The sequence below is a fragment of the Monodelphis domestica genome, chromosome 8 (genome assembly GCF_027887165.1).
Source record: "Monodelphis domestica isolate mMonDom1 chromosome 8, mMonDom1.pri, whole genome shotgun sequence".
NCBI lineage: Eukaryota > Metazoa > Chordata > Mammalia > Didelphimorphia > Didelphidae > Monodelphis > Monodelphis domestica.
The window spans coordinates 42312291-42330687 of NC_077234.1; the positions used below are offsets into that span (position 1 = coordinate 42312291).

The window sequence follows — 18397 nt, forward strand, 5'->3', positions numbered from 1 at the left end:
TTCCCTGTGATTTTTGGAGTGTGTCAGTTCAAGATCATCTGGAATCCTGGCTTGTTTGATGTGCCTAAATTCTTGGTGGTACTCAGTCTATGGAGTCATAAAGCAAGAATGAATAACAATCACAATCATATAACTCTCTAGGACATTCAGAAATTACTGAGTTCAGATCCTACACTCAACATTAGCTTCACTTTGTCCATTAGACTCGAGAGAAACCTGGACTGCAGCTTGGGATGGGAGTAAGGCTGAAAAGGTGAGGTATGGGGTACAGGCATTACAGCATATAAACACAGAATGACAAATGCTGATACTCTAAAGCTTTGTGGTTATAATTTGGTCTGATGAGTAATCATTGAGTAGATGAAGGGTTGTATGTAACATTGACTTAATTCTGAGTGGATCTGTGTGATTTTCCAAGAAAATCCACTGTGTTAGCAAGCAAGCTAGTTAACTTCTAACCCATTAGTAACTCATGACATGAAGTGTCAGCCCCTTCCCTCCCAGACCATGGATAGAGATGATTCTATAAAATGGGGACATGGGCCACTCACCGCATTCTCATGAACAAAGCACCTCGATGAGGGGCTGACGTAGAGACACCAGCACAAAAATACTTCAAGACACTAGTACATTCATACAGGTAGGCTAAGAGAGCAAAAGATGATATGGGTCGTAGATTGGATGCTATGGTCACCATGGAAAGTACTCACTTTTTCAGATCATCCTGCTTCTTTTTTTGGGGGGGGGGCTGGTACACACCACTGGTGTATAGCATGGGGGGGGGGGGAGAATCCACTTGATTGTATCAAGTAAAAAAATGTTTAATCAACTGAGAAGTAACTGGATAACAGCTGTCACTGAATCAATTTGTTAAAAAAAAACCCTAGCACAACAGGTGCCCAAAATGTTTATGAATAGGTGCTTTCATGTTGCCAATTCATAAACCAGGCAGCGTGCAACAAGAACAGGATGCTTGAAAGAAAGCAATCTAGAACTTTCATGCAGTAATGCTTTTACAGATTGTCAAAAACATATAGCAACATTAGACAGATGTGAAAGGAAGAAATTGACAAACACTCTTGAATACAAGAACAGGGCAATCATCGCTTTGGACAAAACAGGTCAAGATCATGTGAAGAGAAGTCACTTTGGAAATTTCAAAAGGATAACTGCAAATCACAGAATTGCTTGAGAGAAATCTGTGTTCAGGGAAGAGACAGAGGGTTCAGTTAAACAAAGCAGGTCCTGAAGAGTGGCATTGGGTAGCCAGATACACTGCTGCAGACTGGAACTAGCAGGGATATGGCAATCAGTGGACATCTGAGACCCCTGATGTATTTATTCATCCCTGCCACTCATGTGGCAGTCTCATGAGCAGCTGGGAATGAAACTGGCTATGTATTTTGGCTGAGATGATTCTGCAAAGGTCATATAGACTCAGAGAAACTCTGCCAAACATCTAACGGATGCAAAATGGAAAGTGGGTGGAATAACTAGGGTCTGGAAAAGTTGATAAATACCAAGCAACTGCATCAACATCTTCTGTGCATCATTGAAATGAAGCTTCTCTATTTTCTAGATTAAAACACATACCGCACACTCATACACGCACACACAACAAAAAACCCAACAGCTCTGAAAATATAAAATTCAGCCAAAGCTCCTTGGCTCTCTAACAGACGTTCTCATCACCCAATTTGGATGTAACGTGTCATTATAATTTTCATTACTTACAACATAACGCTTAGGATAAAACAAAACCACATATGTTTTCAGCAGCTGGAAAGAAGATTTGCTGATAGAGTAAAGGGAGTTACTAAAATGTGGCTTTGGACATAAGTGCCTTCTCTAAGGGTCTTCGTGTGGCATTTTGACTCCAGACACACCCTGTTAACTGAACTAAATCACTGTATTGACTGGATTTGGAAAAATGAAGTGTGAAACATAATATTGTAAGCTACATTATATGTTAGGAGTGAATAAAAATTTAATTTCAATTAAGAAATAAAAAACTGGCAAGGCAGCACCATGGACAGAGGTGGACGACTTTGTCCTTTTATGTTAGAGGTGGTAAGTAGATCTGTGATTTCTTTGTTGTGGGAAATTTTTCATATGAAAACTTACTCCAAGGGTTCAGATTGCCATCCACTTGAATCATAAGAATCACAGAATCATGGAATCATAGATTTAGAGCTGTATGGGACCTTAGGGTCATCTAGTCCAACCCCCTCATTTCTGAGGTGAGGAAACTGAGGTCCAGAGAATTTGGTGGCTTATTTGAAGCTTCACAGGTGGTAAGTGGCACACTTAGGATTTGAAATCAGGTTCTCTGATTCTAAATCCAATGCCCTTTCAATTATATTGCAGAATCTTAGAGGGTTGTTTGAAAGCATGGAGAATTTAATGACTTGCCCTTAGACACACAGCCTATATATATGTCAGAGGCAAGACTTGAACTCAGATCTCACTGATTTCAAGGCTAGCTCTCTATTCACTACTCCATGCCGCCTATCTTATATATATATACATATATGCATCAATTTTGCAGGGTGATTCAAAAGCTGGCTGCCTCCCACACATTATCAGAGAGCACCTACATACACATAAGCACAGATTTGCTTCATATAATTAAGTTTTACGGATGCAAAAAATGGCCCCTTTGTGCTTACAGACCAAACAGTGCTTATAACATCAAGGTTATCACACAGGCAAAAATTTGCACAAGTAATTTCTGGCAAGTGGACTTTTGGATCACCCTTCAAAGTTAGTTATCCATAACAATATGTGTATACATATGTTTGCAATGCACATATTCACAACATGGATATATTTAACATTTAAGAAAATCAGTTTAGAAAATCTGCTGGCAAACTGACATATGTCTATGGGCTCTATGTCAAATAAGTTTGTAAACTGGAATTTGCATGTAATTTTCTTTTTATTCAAAAGTACCATTAAATGAATGGTTATCCTTTTCCAAAAGTTTTTTTTTCAATAGTCCTTCATAATGAAGCAACATTTGTTGTATTTGTATGTATACATATATTTTTAAAAAAACAATAAGATTGAGTAATGAAAATTAATACCCATAATTAAATACTAAATTGTATTTTCCTTTCCCTTGCCCCCCAATTTTTCATTTTATAATTGTTTCAGTGAAAACTGTCTATATTTTTTTGATTGGTTCCAAAGAGTGAATGTTTCTCCACTAGTTAAAAACCATAGTCTCTGATCAATGAACATATGTCAGCTTCCTACTGGAACCCTATTGGTCTGCCCACCTGTGATGTCATAGTAAGGAGGGGCTTTTCTTCAGCAGACTCCTCCCTCGGTATCTCCTTCATCACCATGGCAACAGCCTTATCGGCTGCCCTAGAGCTTTTCCCCTATAACAGTGAAACCAACAATGACTTGGGTCAGGAGGAAACTTGAACTTGTTATTGGTTACAAGAAATTCTAACTGGTTAAAGAACAATCCACAATATAAACGAAGAGTAGGATGGTAGAAGGAAGACTGGAGGCTCTTGGCTGAGAACAAAATACATAAAAATACTGGAAAGGAGATTTGTGAACATCTAGTTAGTGTTTACAACTTTACCACGGACATTATAGATGATATATTGAATCTTAACATCATGTTTTATATTTGTAATATTTTTAAATGCAATCTTCATGGCATAAGCAATAATTTAGAAATCCCTCACACATGTCACATCTTTCCTGGTAGAATAAAAGCTCCCTGAGGTTTGGGATTATTTCTGTCATTGTATACCCATTGGCCATGATGGTGCCTGGAGCATTATAGATGCTTGAAAAATAATTGTTGATTGATGGATTAATTGGATGATAATGGTATACCCAATTAGAGGGGAAAAATAGGGTTGGACAACCTAAGAAGGCAGATCTTCAAGGTGCCATTTTGGGGGTAGCAAGCACTCTAATTTACCTTGGGTAGAGTGGAAAATGAATGGTAGTTTTAAAATATACATATTTTTCCTCTCTACTGTGGGGTGATCTCTTTCTTGACTATCAAGATGTCTGACTGGAAACGGGAAGTCTTGGATTCAAATCTGGACCCAGACACTTGACCCTGGGCAAGTCACTTAGTCCCCATTGCCTAGTTCTTACCACTCTCGACTGGGAACCAATACTTAGTATTGATTCTAAGACAGAAGGTAAGAGTTTTGAGGGAGGAAAAGATGTCTGAGACTAAGAAATTAGAATTGAGTTCTAAAGTTGTCATTCCTAAGGAGTCTTGCAAATCCAGATATGAACCAAAGAATGATTAACAGGTGAATTAGGAACTACTTTCCTTACAGATGATAATTGTAGACTATTTGATCACAATTCTAGAGATTAAAGGATGGCAGGACTTTGTATATTCCCCAAATTCCCAACTGTTGAGTTTGGAGAGTAGTAGTTTCTCATCATTAAAAGAAATGGAGAACTTGAAAGTCTCTCAATCTGCAAAACCTAATCTGCTAAGTATTTAGATGCCTCTCAGGTGATGTGAAAATTAAGTGATCTTCCAAATCTTTTAGCAAAAGAAAATAAACATCATTTTTTAAAGTGGGCTTCTCAGTTCCTTAGTTGTTCATCCTCTTTTCTAAACAAGGACTTTCCTAGGGAAGAGAGATTTGATTCTGAGAAGGCACCTAAAGTTTGCGTTGGCAGTGTGCTAAAATGGGATTGGGGTTCACAGGAATAATGCAGTGTCCTGTATAGGATAGATTAAAGAGCATGGTTGAATTTTAGTGTTCAGTATCTGAAAAGGGCAATATTTGCTAGGACCAGTGTTAAGCTGGAAGGCCAATTATCTTGACTACCACAAAATAATAAAAGGAGATAGAATTGTAAACATTACCAAGGTGTTATGGGACACATATTGCTTCCAAAGTGTATCTGATTTTTATAAGGGTTCCATTTAAAATGCAATCCCTTTTTTTTGTTAAAGAGGCTATTATCTAATTTTCTCATTGCTTTCCTTCATAAAATTCAACTGACAGTAATTCATTTCTGAGAACAATTATATATTCTCTTCTTTGTGATTAAATTTTAGAATGTGTAAAATTGCCTAAAATGTTAGATTTCTTTAAGAAATTAGAATTCAGAATGGGAAATGTCTCTTTATTTCCAGAATATCTTATGAGTATTGAATTTCAGAAATTTCCCCAACCTTCTCAATGGCAGCCATCTTCACAGCCATTCTGAATGCAGTGGCATTAGTTCTTGATCTATGTACAGATAAAGATAACTGAGTTCATTGTTATACAGGAGTTCTTCTAGATTGGAGCAATATTAATGCCTTATAGGATTGCACATAACTCTGTGTTTTGTGAAAAGATTTCTTAGACCACTTCTAAAACCATATAACATTTCATTACTGATGTGAAAATTAGTTTGCTGACACATTCACCCTAAAAAGCATAGAGAACCATTAGAGGCCAAAGACACCTACAAACTAAATACTTGACATGACATAGTCTTTGTAGCTTATATTCCCAAAGAGCATATTCCACCCGTGAAGATTTCTTTCCATGCTCCCAGAAGTTTCGGACAATAGAAGCATGCTCGAGTCTGAATCCCCTTTTCTATTCAAAGAAATAAGATCTACTATAACTAGTGTAATTAAAACAAATCAAATCAAATGAAAAAAACTGAAGAGTTTTATTTCTTGGGCTAAGAGAACATAATGTCAATTGGTCAGCATTTCAAAGATTCTAGGTCTAACCTTCATAATATAGCACTTATTTGAAATGCTACCAATCCATAAACTTTTTTTTAATTAAAAAAATGTGTGCAACCGGAGTAGCTGGGATTAGCAACTGACATGCTATTTTACTAAAGAAAAGAAATAAATAAAAATTAGTCCTTTCATGCTGAACTCTAGAACAAAGCAGTGATCAGCGAGAAAGGATGTATTGGGAACACATGCGGTGCTGTTTATTTCTTGCACAGTAGAAAAAACCCACCAAGGCCAGAGTCAGGTCACTTTTTTGAAGACAGTGCCACTTTTTCTTCAAGGTTACACCTACTACCTGGAAAGAGTCATGACACCCACGTTAGAGCTTATGGTGAATTTCCCCCCCTCTAATAAGCACTTTGGTGTTTGAATGGACCCCAGATCTCATTGTGGTGCAAGTGTGGCTACAGTCAGAGGACAGAATTGTAAACACTGCAAAAATGACATCTCTTTGGTTCCAGGTATTGCTCCCAATAGCCACTACCAATTCAAATGGGCTTTACTTGAGCATCAGAGGGAGATTTCCTCCCACCCCCTACCCAAGGGTCTACCATCTCCACTTGGCATCTTCAAAATCAAGCAATGCTCTTTTTGAATCTCCCCTTCATCTCTAACAATAGCAACTCTAGCCCTCAGAGCCCAGCTGATGACAGCTTTAGTGATTTCTGAAACAGCACAGTTGGCTTGTCAGCAGTTCTATTGGGCTGTCAGGAACCTGGCCGTTTTTCTTCTTTAAAAAATCAGTGAGATATGGCATCAGTCTTGGGAGGGAACACATGCATGCCATGATAATGCAGATTTCAAACTCGTTTTTCTGAATATAACCACACTTAGAATTCAATATCACTTATTCTCTATTGTTTGTATTAGCATGATGGCAATATACAAAATATACACTAAATATTCTTTCATGCACATAAGTGAATTTATATTCTCTGAGTCATATTTCTCTGTATGTGACTTTTCACAAAGGACAGCAGGGAGACACAAGAAGTTAATCACCATGTCTTGATACTTTCTGGATACTATTTCAGAATGTTCATCATTTATCATTTGAAAATATTTGTGTTCTAACTTGCAATTGAATCCAAGGAATCCTTTTGTTTTGATATTTGGACAATGACATCAACAACAAAATGGGAAAATTCCATTATTCCTTTGGGTTTGTGACTAAGTCTTTGATTTTTTATAGGACCTCATGCTTTTCTGGTGGGTCACATTTCAGGTTTATGAGACACTCATGAGGGCAAGTGGATTGATGGGTAATTTGTACACACCCAGAGAGCAAATAAATTATGCAAAGCAAGTGCTCTGATAATAAACACTAAGACTTAGAACAGCTCCTTCCCATCAGCTTGTGGCTATAATGGCAGACAAACATTAATATGACATAATTTGTATAGAATAAGACATGAAGATTTATCAAGAAAATAATTTCCCTATCTCTTCTTGTTCTTGTTTTATAAAGAATCTGAGCCCAAGTAATACAACCTTGGATTCTCTTAGGAGCTGAAGCCAAGGCAGTCTAATTAGTAGTTCCCAATGGTGACCCATATGGTCTTTCAAGACTGAATTATTCACCATAGTTGTATTGGGGGATCCTGTCTAACCAAAAGCTAATATCCAGGGACACTTAGGTGGCTTGGGGACTTGGAATCAGAAGACCTGACAGGTTGAAATCCTACTTCAGACACTTACTAGCTGTGTGGCCCCTGGCAAGTCACTTAACCTTTCAACATCAGTTTCCCCATCTGAAATGGAGATAGCAATAGCACGTATATCATAGGTTTGTTGTGAGGATCAAATAGAAAAATAACCCATGTGAAAATGCTTTACAAACCTTAAAGGGCTATATAAATGCTAAGAATGCTAATGATGATAAAAGGCACATATAATGCTGTTTGAGAGAGATATCCCAGTCACCTAGCCTTGTGAGAATTCTCATGTGTAGACCTCCAATAAGTGTTTTAATTGCCTGGATAGTGGTTTTGCTGTTTGACTAGGAAACTTTTTTTTTGGAATGTCAGAGCAGATTGGTTCAAAGAAATTAAAAAGGCCTTCAAAGATACTTTCTTTGTCCAATCTGGCCTGTCAATAAGTCAATAAATATCATCCACAACCATAGAGACTAGGGCATAGCATATAGTCCTTTTCTCCTTCTTGTGGAAAAATTGCTTGAGTATCTCAAACCAGCAGAGCACCACAGATCATTGGACTTGGAAGGGGCCTCTACAACTATCTAATTCAATTCATAGTTAAATAAGAATCCCCTCTCTAGAATGGAGGGAAAAACATTTAGCCTTTGCTTGAAAATATGTAGTGAAGGTGGGGGCAGCTAGTTCACTCAGTAGATTGAGAGGCAAGGTCCAGAGGCAAGAGGTCCTGGCTTCAAATATAGCCTCAGAAACTTCTTAGCTGTGTGACCCTGGGCAAGTCACTTACCTCCCACCCCCTTTGCATAGCTCCTTATTGCTCTTCTCCTTTAGAACCAATACATATTATTGATTCTAAGATGGAAGGTAAGAGCTTTTTAAAAAATAAAATGTATAGTGAAAGAAACCACTAGCTCCTGAGGCAGCCCATTCCACTTTCAGATGGTTCTAAATACTGAGAATTTATTCCTGACATCCAACCTACATTTGAGTCTCTACAACTTGTATCTGTCACTTATTACTCCTAACCTCTGGGATCAGGGGCAACAAGTCCAATCTATCTTCCATGGGATAACCCCTTAAATACTTGAAAATGGCTACTGTGCCCCCTCTATCGGTTCCCTTTTCTCCAGGATAAAGATCCTTGATACTTTCAACTTTGCCTTCAAGGGTCCTTCTCCATTCTGGTTGCCTGGGATCACAAAATCATGGATTTGGAGCTTAGAGATTGCTTAAGTTTAAACACTTCCTTTTATAGATGAAAAGATCGAAGCACAGAGAATTTAAGTCGCTTTCCCATAGTCATATTGTTATTAAGTCAGAGACAGGATTTGAACCTAGATCTTTCTGACCCCAAACACAGCACTTTATTCACCTTGCCAGGTTATCTTTTCTTAAGCTTAAGTATTTTTTCCTGAAAACTTAAAAAAATTCCATAAGTTGAATGTTTAGCATGATGAAATTCTTCCTAAAGATTCTATACAAATAGAACTCTCCCAAGGGCCACATGGAATTGGAGAAGGAACAAGTAGATTTAAAGATAATTTGCATAAACTAGAAAGAATGATCACAGAATTAGAGCATTGGAAGGGACCTCTGGGGCCACTTAATCCAAATGGTACCTGAACAAGAATCCTCTCTCCAGCATCCCTAACACTGTCAGGCAGCCTTTGCTTAAAGACCTCGGGGAGAAAAAGGCACAGTAGATTGGGGACAAAGAATCTCCGCTTGAACCCCTTCCCTCAGCAAGGCACTTGGCCTTAGCTTCCTTAGATATAAAACAATGGGGTTGGACTACATGGCTTCAACCAGCCCTTTTAACCCCAAATGTGGGAACCTCAGGGGAGCCCATGACTTCCCAATGACTCAGGATAGTTTTTCTTATAATAAACCTAAACCGGCTTTTAAATTCTCTGCACTTTTCCAATTACAGATTTTAATATTGCTTCCATGATGGCTATCTTTAAATTTCTATTATAGTGTGATCAATGCCCTCTCAATTATATATAATTATATATGTGTGTACATATGTATAAATGCATATAAGAAATATGTGTATGCATATAGATGAAATCACAGCTGTGAATATCACATCTGAATGAAATCACAAAAATCACACGCACACACACACACATATATATATGAAACCTGCTTTCAGTCTCTCTGTCTCAGACTGTCTCTGTCTCTATGTCTCTACCTAGAACATTGAAAAATTAAGTGACTTAGTTAGGATGATTGGTACTTCAACGTATAAGTGCATTATAAAAAGCAGTTTCAGGTGGCAGATGGAGGAGATCTGACTTTGGAATCCAGAACACTTGTTTTATCACATACTGGCTTTGTGACCATCAATCAGTCAATTAACCAACATTTGTCAAGGAAATAAGATGTGCCAGATCCCATGATAAATACTGGTCCACTCATGGCAGATCCTTTTAGCCCTCAGTACCTTAGTGGAACACATACTTTGAGTTCCTGCTCTTCTTCAGTGGAGAAAGTTTTCACTCCGAGAGTTACCCAACCCTGTAAAATCACAGGTCCATTCAAAATGGGGGGAAAGCATTGGCAGTGGAAAGGAACTGGGTCTGCCATCTGAGAGGTGGATTCAGATTCTGTTTTTCTTGCTTTTTACCTATGGGCTGTGGATAAATCATTTCCCCCCCCCTTTAACCTCACTTTCCTCATCTGTAAAATGAGGGCTGAATGGTTGCTGACAATCCCTTCCAGTTCTAGAGTTCTGATTTTAGGGATTTTACAGAACCCTGCCTTTCCCCTCCTCCTTTTACAGATAAAGAAACTGCAATCATGCTGGTTTAGTGGATAGCCCAAGGTCACTCATCTAATAAATGGTAGAATTGGAGTTTGAATCCTAGTCCTCCTACTTGAAGGCCAATATTCTTTCCATGTTGCCTCCTTAATGTACTTCCATTTTTTAAAGATTTCACTCTGTTTTTAGGAAGACAGTTCCATTTCCTTCTATTTCCAGACCTTGACCAGAGAAAGGGGAAGAGTTCTTCATCTAAGGTATTGAGGGAATAATACTTGTGGCCTGAACTAAATGAGGTTCAGCAAGGCTGATCTCTATTGAGGATTCTATTTCTTTGTAGGCAGAAATTGGATCATCTGTTTTTTTTTTTTAACCTGGGAAGGTAAATGATAGAAGGAGTTGTACCCTCTTCAAATTGTAGCGATGCACTAAAATGTCATAATTTTGAGGAGGACATTTTATAAGCTTCTTTGGAAGCAGGAACTTCCTCACTTTCATTTTGAGTTATTTCCCCAGAATAATATGACCCTCTGGCTTTATTGCAACACCGAGGCTTATGGTCTAGACTAAGTAATTGTTTTCTATGAATAACTTCAGTAATCACTAGTTTTTCCCCCCCAAAGAAAGTTTACAAAGTCCCTCTTGAGGCTGTATACCAGTTATGACCAGGATGGGTACAAATGGGGACCTTCCTCCAAAGAACAGAAATTCAAAGAACATTCCCTGGCAATATTTTGAAGCCTTGTGCATTCTAGAAGTGGTAGAGTTAGGAACAAAAATGAGGAGAAGGAGCTCCTAAATTTAGAGCTGGAAAGTATTTCAAGGATGATCTAGCCCAAGTCTTTCATTTTACAGATGATATTATTCTGGATAGAGATCCAAAGTCTGGGCTTCACCCTTTGACTCTGAAGTCAGAGTTCTTGGGATAAGAAGCTCCAGAAGCTTTCTCTTCCTCCCTTCCCAAACTTCTGAATTCTCTTTGGGGTGGGTGGGGAGCAATGGCGATCCAAGCAGCAAGTCTTTCAGTGACCCGGGGTTTCCCCTAAACCCTGGCATAGATTGTAGATTTGGAAGGGAGCTTAGACACCTTCAAATCCAACCTCTCATCATAGATGAGCAACCCAAGGCAGAGGAAATTAACTGTCTTACCCAGAGTCCCTTAGCCAGTAAATGTTTGTGGGTGGGCTTCAAACTCAGCTCTACCCACTTTTGCTACCTAGCTGTCTTCCACATGCCACGTGGCATGCCATGGGCTCAAAAATCACTAGTTATAACCTTTCAAAAAACATAGCTAAAAGGCCAGGCCTACTCCATGCAAATATTCTAAAGGAAATCAATTACTTAAACATTATTGAACATGTTCTATGTGCAAGGCACTCTCCTAGCCTGGGGGTGCAGAGTCAAAAACAAAAGAAAACAGTAGAAACCCACAAAAACTACTTTTTTTTTAAAAGAGCCAAACATCTTATATCTGAATGCCCTGATTAAATCTATACATGTGATTGCTAGGGAGTATGGCCAAGGTATTTTGTGTTTTCTATGGCATTTCCTTCTCATAGTGAATTTACAAGTTGATTCAGATTGGTGCACAGAATTGAAGTTAATTTGACCTGAGTTCAAATCCTGCTTCAGACTCTATGTGACCCTGGACAAATTAATTGCTCACTCTCCGCCTTAGTTTCCTCCTTTGTAAAATGTGACAATAAAAGCACCTACCTCACAGGATTGTTGTGGAGATTAGATGAAAAAACATATGTATAATGCCTCACAAACTCTGGAGTGCTATATAAATGATAGCCATTACTGTTGTTATTTGAAATAGATTTAGAATTGGAAAAGACCTTATAGGTCATTGAGGCCAACCCCCCATTTTACAAATGAGGAAGCCTCAAAAATAGTTTGCATAGAGTTAACCAGCAGCAAACGTGAGAAGCTATCCATCTCAGGTTTCCTGACTCCAACTTCTCTATCTCTTCCTTCATTAATCCTCTAAAATTATAATCATCTTAACAAAGTTAGGGTTTTAACTCATGGAAATGTTTGTCCCCAATTGACTTTGTGTATGAGATATTTAAACATAGTTGTTTATGGATTATCTCCCTTGCCATTAGACTGTAAGCTCCTTGAAAGCAAAGACTCTTTTGCCTGGCTTTGTGTCTCATTTATTACAATCCCTGGCTTGTAGTAGGTCTTAATAAATGCTTATTGACTGACCTACCACAGGATCTTCAATTCAACACCTTAACCATTGTGCTACTTTGGTCATATCACTAAAAAAGTCATTGTCTTGAGTTAAAAAATGGGGTTTTTAACTGACTTCCCACTGGCCAAGGGAATAATGTCAGTCTGATCTCATTGCTTTGGGCCAATTTGAGAGGCAAAATATGGGTTAGCAAAGTTCAAATATAGATTTTTTTTCAAGAAGTGAAGTTTTCCTACTCATTAAGTACAAAGGGAAACATCAACCAGGAGTCAACAGTGTAGTCAAGTCCAGGCCAATGCTTTCCTAACCAAATAGGCTCATTTGCCATCTCCATTTTCCAGGTTAGCAATTAGAAGTTGTTTGTTCTCTTCAGGAGGGTAAATGCTTCCCTCTATCTGATGTGCTTAATCTTATTCACTCTATTTCTTTATTAAACCTCTCCTCACAACCACCTGAAGGTAAACTTTCTCTAAGTATCCGTTCATTTGCCTTAACTTCTGAATTATTAGGGAGGTCTAAACTAATAAGATTTTATTGTCTGTCATTGATAATGCTCTAAAGAATTTGGCTCCTGGCTACCTAAGTGAGAAACTCTTTCTTGGTGTTCCTTGGGGAATTTAATTCAACCAGTATTTATTATGCATCATAGGTGTGTTGGTAGTACAATGGAAAGGATAAAGAATATAAAATCAGAGAAACTAAGTTAAAATCCTGATCAGACACTCAGTAGTTGTGTGACCTTGGACAAATCACTTAACTTATGTGTGTCCATTCCTTCAGTAAAATGGAGTAGTTAGACCAGATGGCTTCAAAATTCTCTCCCAGCTCTAAATTTGTATTCTGATTTAGGAAATGAGGGTGTTTGAAAACAAAACAAAACAAAAACAAAACAGCCCTGGCCTTCCCAAAATATAGCTCAGGCCATTGAGTAAACTGATTTAAAATTCCAGAGGCTACATCTTTTAAAATTCTCTTGGACATAAGTATCAAACTCAAATAGAAGTGGAACCTCTAATCTGTACATAAGGATTCCTGCAGACTGTGTAATACGTACAATATTACGTAAAATGTAATGTAATCTGTTTTATTGTCCTTTTGTTTATTTTGTTAATGATTTCCCAAAGACATTTCAATCTGTTTCTCACTGAGGAGGAGCCACTCCTGAGTTTGACATCTCTGCTCTGAGTTCCTGGAAAAGCATATGCATGAAGGAGCTTAGAAAACATTCAGTGAATAGAAATATGATGTCTGTAGATGGGGCCACTATCCTTTGGCAGGAAAGAAAAAACACTCTAGTGTTTTCAAGTTTCCATTTCAAGATGCTGTTCAGGGGACTTTAGCTGATTGAGTGTGGAATGAATGCCTCTGCCTGTTAAGGAAGAGTTGGGATTTTCAATTCCTTGCCCAACATCATAGATGATTAAAAGCTGGCAGATCTTGTAACACAATGGGAAAAAAAGCAGTTCTGGAACACTAAACAAGATTATTCTCTGGGCCCTACTCTACAGGTGGCATCTAATTAAATACCTAAAGAATCTAGAACAAGAAGATTAATTTTTCACTGGATTTAGAGTATTTGCCCCAAAGTGACCAATCCCCTCATCCTGGGTCCTTTGGTCTTTTGCTCAAATGATTTTTAAATGGAAACATTGGGGGTTTAAGAAGAGATTTCCTGGGGAAAATCTGTGATGTTCTTTATAAAGTTATTCCCATATAACATCTGCTTTGAGTTTTACAACAAGGCTTTGAGGTGTTATTTAATCTCATTTTGTAGTTGAGGAAACTGAGACTGAAAAAGTCCTGATATTATCTTGAATAGTAACTACCTGAAGCAAGATTCATACTAAAGTCTTCCCAAAACCAAGTTCATTACTCTAACCACCATTCTACTTAGTCACTCCCTTCTTGCTACTTAAGAAATCAGTTTGCTGGGTTGTCTGCAAAATCAAAATGTATTCATAACTCATTTCCAATTCTGAAATTCTATGCACAACTGCAGAGACCATTTAGTTCTCATATATACTCAATCATTAATTCTATCTACTAAGAACTGACTAGGATTGATTATAAATTTAACACCACCATTATTTCCATAATGACATGTTCTAAGTGGTGATCAATAAACAGAAAAATGAATATGATAATAGAGATGGCAAAGAGTGAGTGAAATTCTTTTGTTCACATTAACTACTTTACTGTAAATCTCTCCAATTCCTTTCTTGGAACTATCAGTGTATATTAAAAGAAATTAAATTGACATTCCAAAGAGATTGGGTTTGAACTCATTTTTAACCTGCTAAATAATGCAATGGGTCCTTTTCAATCCAAAGCTAAAGACGACCACATGATATGAATATTTTATTGATCCTACAGCTCTAAACTCCTAAATTGAGACAAGTTATAGGTAAGTATTAGGAATCATAGAATGCAAGAACTTCACAATTGGAAGGGACCTTCCAAACCATCTAGTTCAATCCATTCTTGAACAAGAATATTTTCTACAATCTATGTGACAAATGGTTTTCCAGCCTTTGCTGAGAGACCTCTAATGAGGAGGTGACTTCTCTGGGTACCTATTCCATATTTGGAGAGCTCTAACTGATAAGAAGTCCTTCCCCCCCCCCCCATCAAACTTATTAACTCTACCCATCTGCAACATCTCTCTACTACTCCTGGTTTTGTCCCTTGCGGTCAGACAGAACAAGTCTAATTTATCATCTGCATGACAGCACTTTAAGATACTGGAAGGCAGCCTATCTATTGTCCCTACCCCCACCCACAAATCTTCAGCTTTTAATTGTAAGACTTGCACCTTCATTTAGATCTCTGACATTTGAACCTATGCAAATTTTTGTGCTAATAAAAGTTTAAGTTGCCTAGAAAAATATATTATTTTTTCTGGACTTGTTTTTATCTATTACAAATAAGAAAAAAGAACCATGATCAAAAACATATTTTAAAAAATCTTGTTTCTGCAAGAAACTTAATCTATTCTGATTCTTAGCTTTTGTATGGGAGCCAAAATCCTTCATCTTTCTTGAATATGTGGAAAGTATTAATCTCCATTACATGGAAATAGATATTCTTTTTTCTGCTACAGAACTCATAAAATAATTCTCTCGGTAGCCTAGAATAGATACACTTTTCTGTGAAGGGCAAATGAGCTTGTTAAGCATTCTTTTCTCATTAAAAATTCCCTACTTTTTTTGCTTTAACACATTGGCACTTTGATAGCCTATGTGTGAGCTCTTTGATAGTGGCACTCTTTCCAAAGAAGGAAAGCACAATCCATCCAAGCCTGCCTATCCTGTGAGACTATTGTCCACATGTTCCCATTAATCCACATGGGGGGACCTGTCCAACATGCTGAGAAACTACTGTCTCTTGTTCCTTTGAAATCATATGGGCACTAATGGGACTATATATATATATATATATATATATATATATATATATATATATATATATATATACTGTCCTCTGCTCTAGTCATATGACTAGCCCACCTTTTATCCTCAAATGACATCCTTGCACAATTATTGGTTGCTAAATGTGGTTGCAGCTTGCTCATCCCACATTTGATCTTTCCACTTCCCTTGGGATGACCCTCAATTTTTTTTTTACTTCTTTAGAGGTTTTGGTCATCTGAGACTTGTAGCAGCATATGCTGTCATCTGAATGACATTCATGTAAAAAAGACAAGCCTTTATTTCAAGAAGAAGCACAAGGATTGTTAAAAGCATTGCACAATTTTTCCAATTCACTCTGCTCTCCTCTTTCTGTTTAGTTCTGAACCCTGAACATTGCTTATGTGCAAAGTGAGTCTGAAATATATGTACCAAAGCAGCTCTCCATCTAACCACATCTCATAATCTGGGCAACAGGCATTCTTCATTCACTTAGGTTTTGCTATATGGATACTCAGATCCTTTTGATAGATTCTCTTAGGTGGTTACTGTTTCCATATGGGAAGCTTTGAAATGTTATGGGGCTTGATGAAATCAGTACATTTGCAGAAATAAAAATCTCTAGCTTATGTCTTCAGAGATGATTTAATTGGAAAACAAAAATGCATTTTTGACTTTGTACCTGACATTGTGATTGTTTACTGCAATAACTTCTACTAACTGCAAAATAGTAGAATAGCAGCTAACATATGTGCAAAGTGAACCAGGATTCTTGAGTTAAAGTCCAAATTTGGTGTCTTGTTATATTTTGATCTATCATTATTGGTCTCATCATTCATGTTCCTTCTATTGACTTTCAGTCTGAATTGTGTGACCATATTTTCCCATTTCAATCATTTTACCTTATTAGCATTTTCTTTCCTCCATACTGAGCAATGAAATTGGATATTTTAGAACTCCAGATCATTTTCTAAACAATCTATTATTTTTTGAGTAACATTTATGAGAAAGGACCAGGAAGAATGTGTAGGGGTAAAGATAACAGAAGACACTTTTGCCTGTGAATCTAAAAAGATAGGGAACAAATGAATAACTGGGTTTTCCTATGGAGCAAACATTTTTGATTAAATTAATAATTTATTATGCCCCTACTAATGCCAGGTATTAAACCAACTGCTGGGAATCTAAAGGCACTATTGTCCATTTTGTTGCAATCCAATTCAATTAAAGAGTTATTAGGCACTTACTTTCAATGAGACACTGGATTAAGTATTTTGGATAGAAGTAAAGGCAAAATCAGCCATCCTGTCATTATCTAATCTAATCCAAGAAAGATTTAATAGAACCTACTATGTGCAAGGTGCTGAACTACAATTGTTGCTAACTTTAAGGTTTGCAAAATGTTTTTACATAGATTAAATCATCTGGCACTCAGCAACTTTGTGAGCAGAGGTTATCATTGTCCTCATTTTACAAATAAGTAAATTCAGATTAAGAACAATTAAGTAACTGATCTAGAGTCACAGCTAATAAGTGGCTGAAGAACAACTAGAACTCAGATTTTTCTGACTTCAAGACCACCAGTCTTTCTAATATACCACTTAACTCCTTAGATGAAAGAAACTTGCTCCTTACCCTCAGCACTTGAAAACCTTAAGGACCTATATAAATGCTAATTATTATATTATTATTTCTACACACACATCTCTGTGCCAGACAGTGGAGATAGAAATACAAATAAAACAGTATTTGCCCTTAATGAGCTTACATTCTGACAAGGGAAACAACATATACAAAGGAGGCACAGACATTGTAACCACAAATAAAATAAATATGATGCAATGGGGGAGGAGAGTTCTAGTACCTTGGAGAGGGATTAGGAAAGGCTTCTTAAAAGAGGTAGCACTTTGGCTGAGCTTCAAAGAGGAGGAATTCTAAGGAGCAGAGGTGAGAGAGGAGGGCCTCGTAGATATGCAAAAGCAGGAGATGAAGAAGTTGGCAAGGAACACTAAGACAGTTTGGCTGGACTGAAGAGCCTCAAAAGGGCAGTAAAGTTATAATAAGGCTAGAAATCTTGGTTGAAGGCAAGTTGGGTTTAGCTTTTAAAGTCCAACAAAGGAATTTGTATTTGATCCTAAAACATGGGAAATTTGTTTCATATTTTCAGTGGGAGGAAGTCAACAGGTTTTCTGCCAGAGGAAAGAGAAGGGGCATTTTTTTTTGCATTGGAAAGGAACAATTTTCTGAATAAGGGAAAATGTTGGTAGCTGGAGGAGGATGTTTATAGAGTCGACCTCCTCTCTGAAGTTTCTAAAGATAGAACACAGCCTCACCTGTTCTGTGTAACAACAGATATAACAATTCTACTGTCTTGGAAACAATGGTAAACTTTCCTGACCCCCTCGTTTATCCTTGGAATCTTTCATACCCTGATCATTCCATCCAGCTTTTTCTGTCAACAGGATTTAAGTTCCAGCTTTCTGTCTTCTTAAAAACAACAACAACAACAACTGTTTTTTATCAGCTCATAATTTGGAGCTGGAAGGGACCTCATAGGCCAACTAGACCAGCCCCTTTGATTTTACATATGAGTAAACCGAGATCCAAAGGATTTAATGATTTCAT

The 18397-nt window shown here is 37.5% G+C and overlaps 1 protein-coding gene across 9 annotated transcripts in view; it reads right to left on the reverse strand.

The window, feature by feature from the left end:
* Positions 1-18397, reverse strand: part of PEX5L (peroxisomal biogenesis factor 5 like) — a 298559-nt gene that overhangs the window by 118478 nt on the left and 161684 nt on the right. For 4 of the 9 annotated variants that reach the window (XM_007501982.3, XM_007501981.3, XM_007501980.3 and 1 more), the window contains one exon: positions 3282-3386. The exons of 4 other annotated variants lie outside the window; for them this stretch is intronic. In XM_007501982.3, coding sequence (XP_007502044.1) covers positions 3282-3386 — 105 coding nt within the window. Of the gene's footprint in view, positions 1-3281; positions 3387-5972; positions 6501-18397 lie in introns of those variants that run through there. One more of the 9 variants, XM_056807669.1, reaches the window with a different exon arrangement.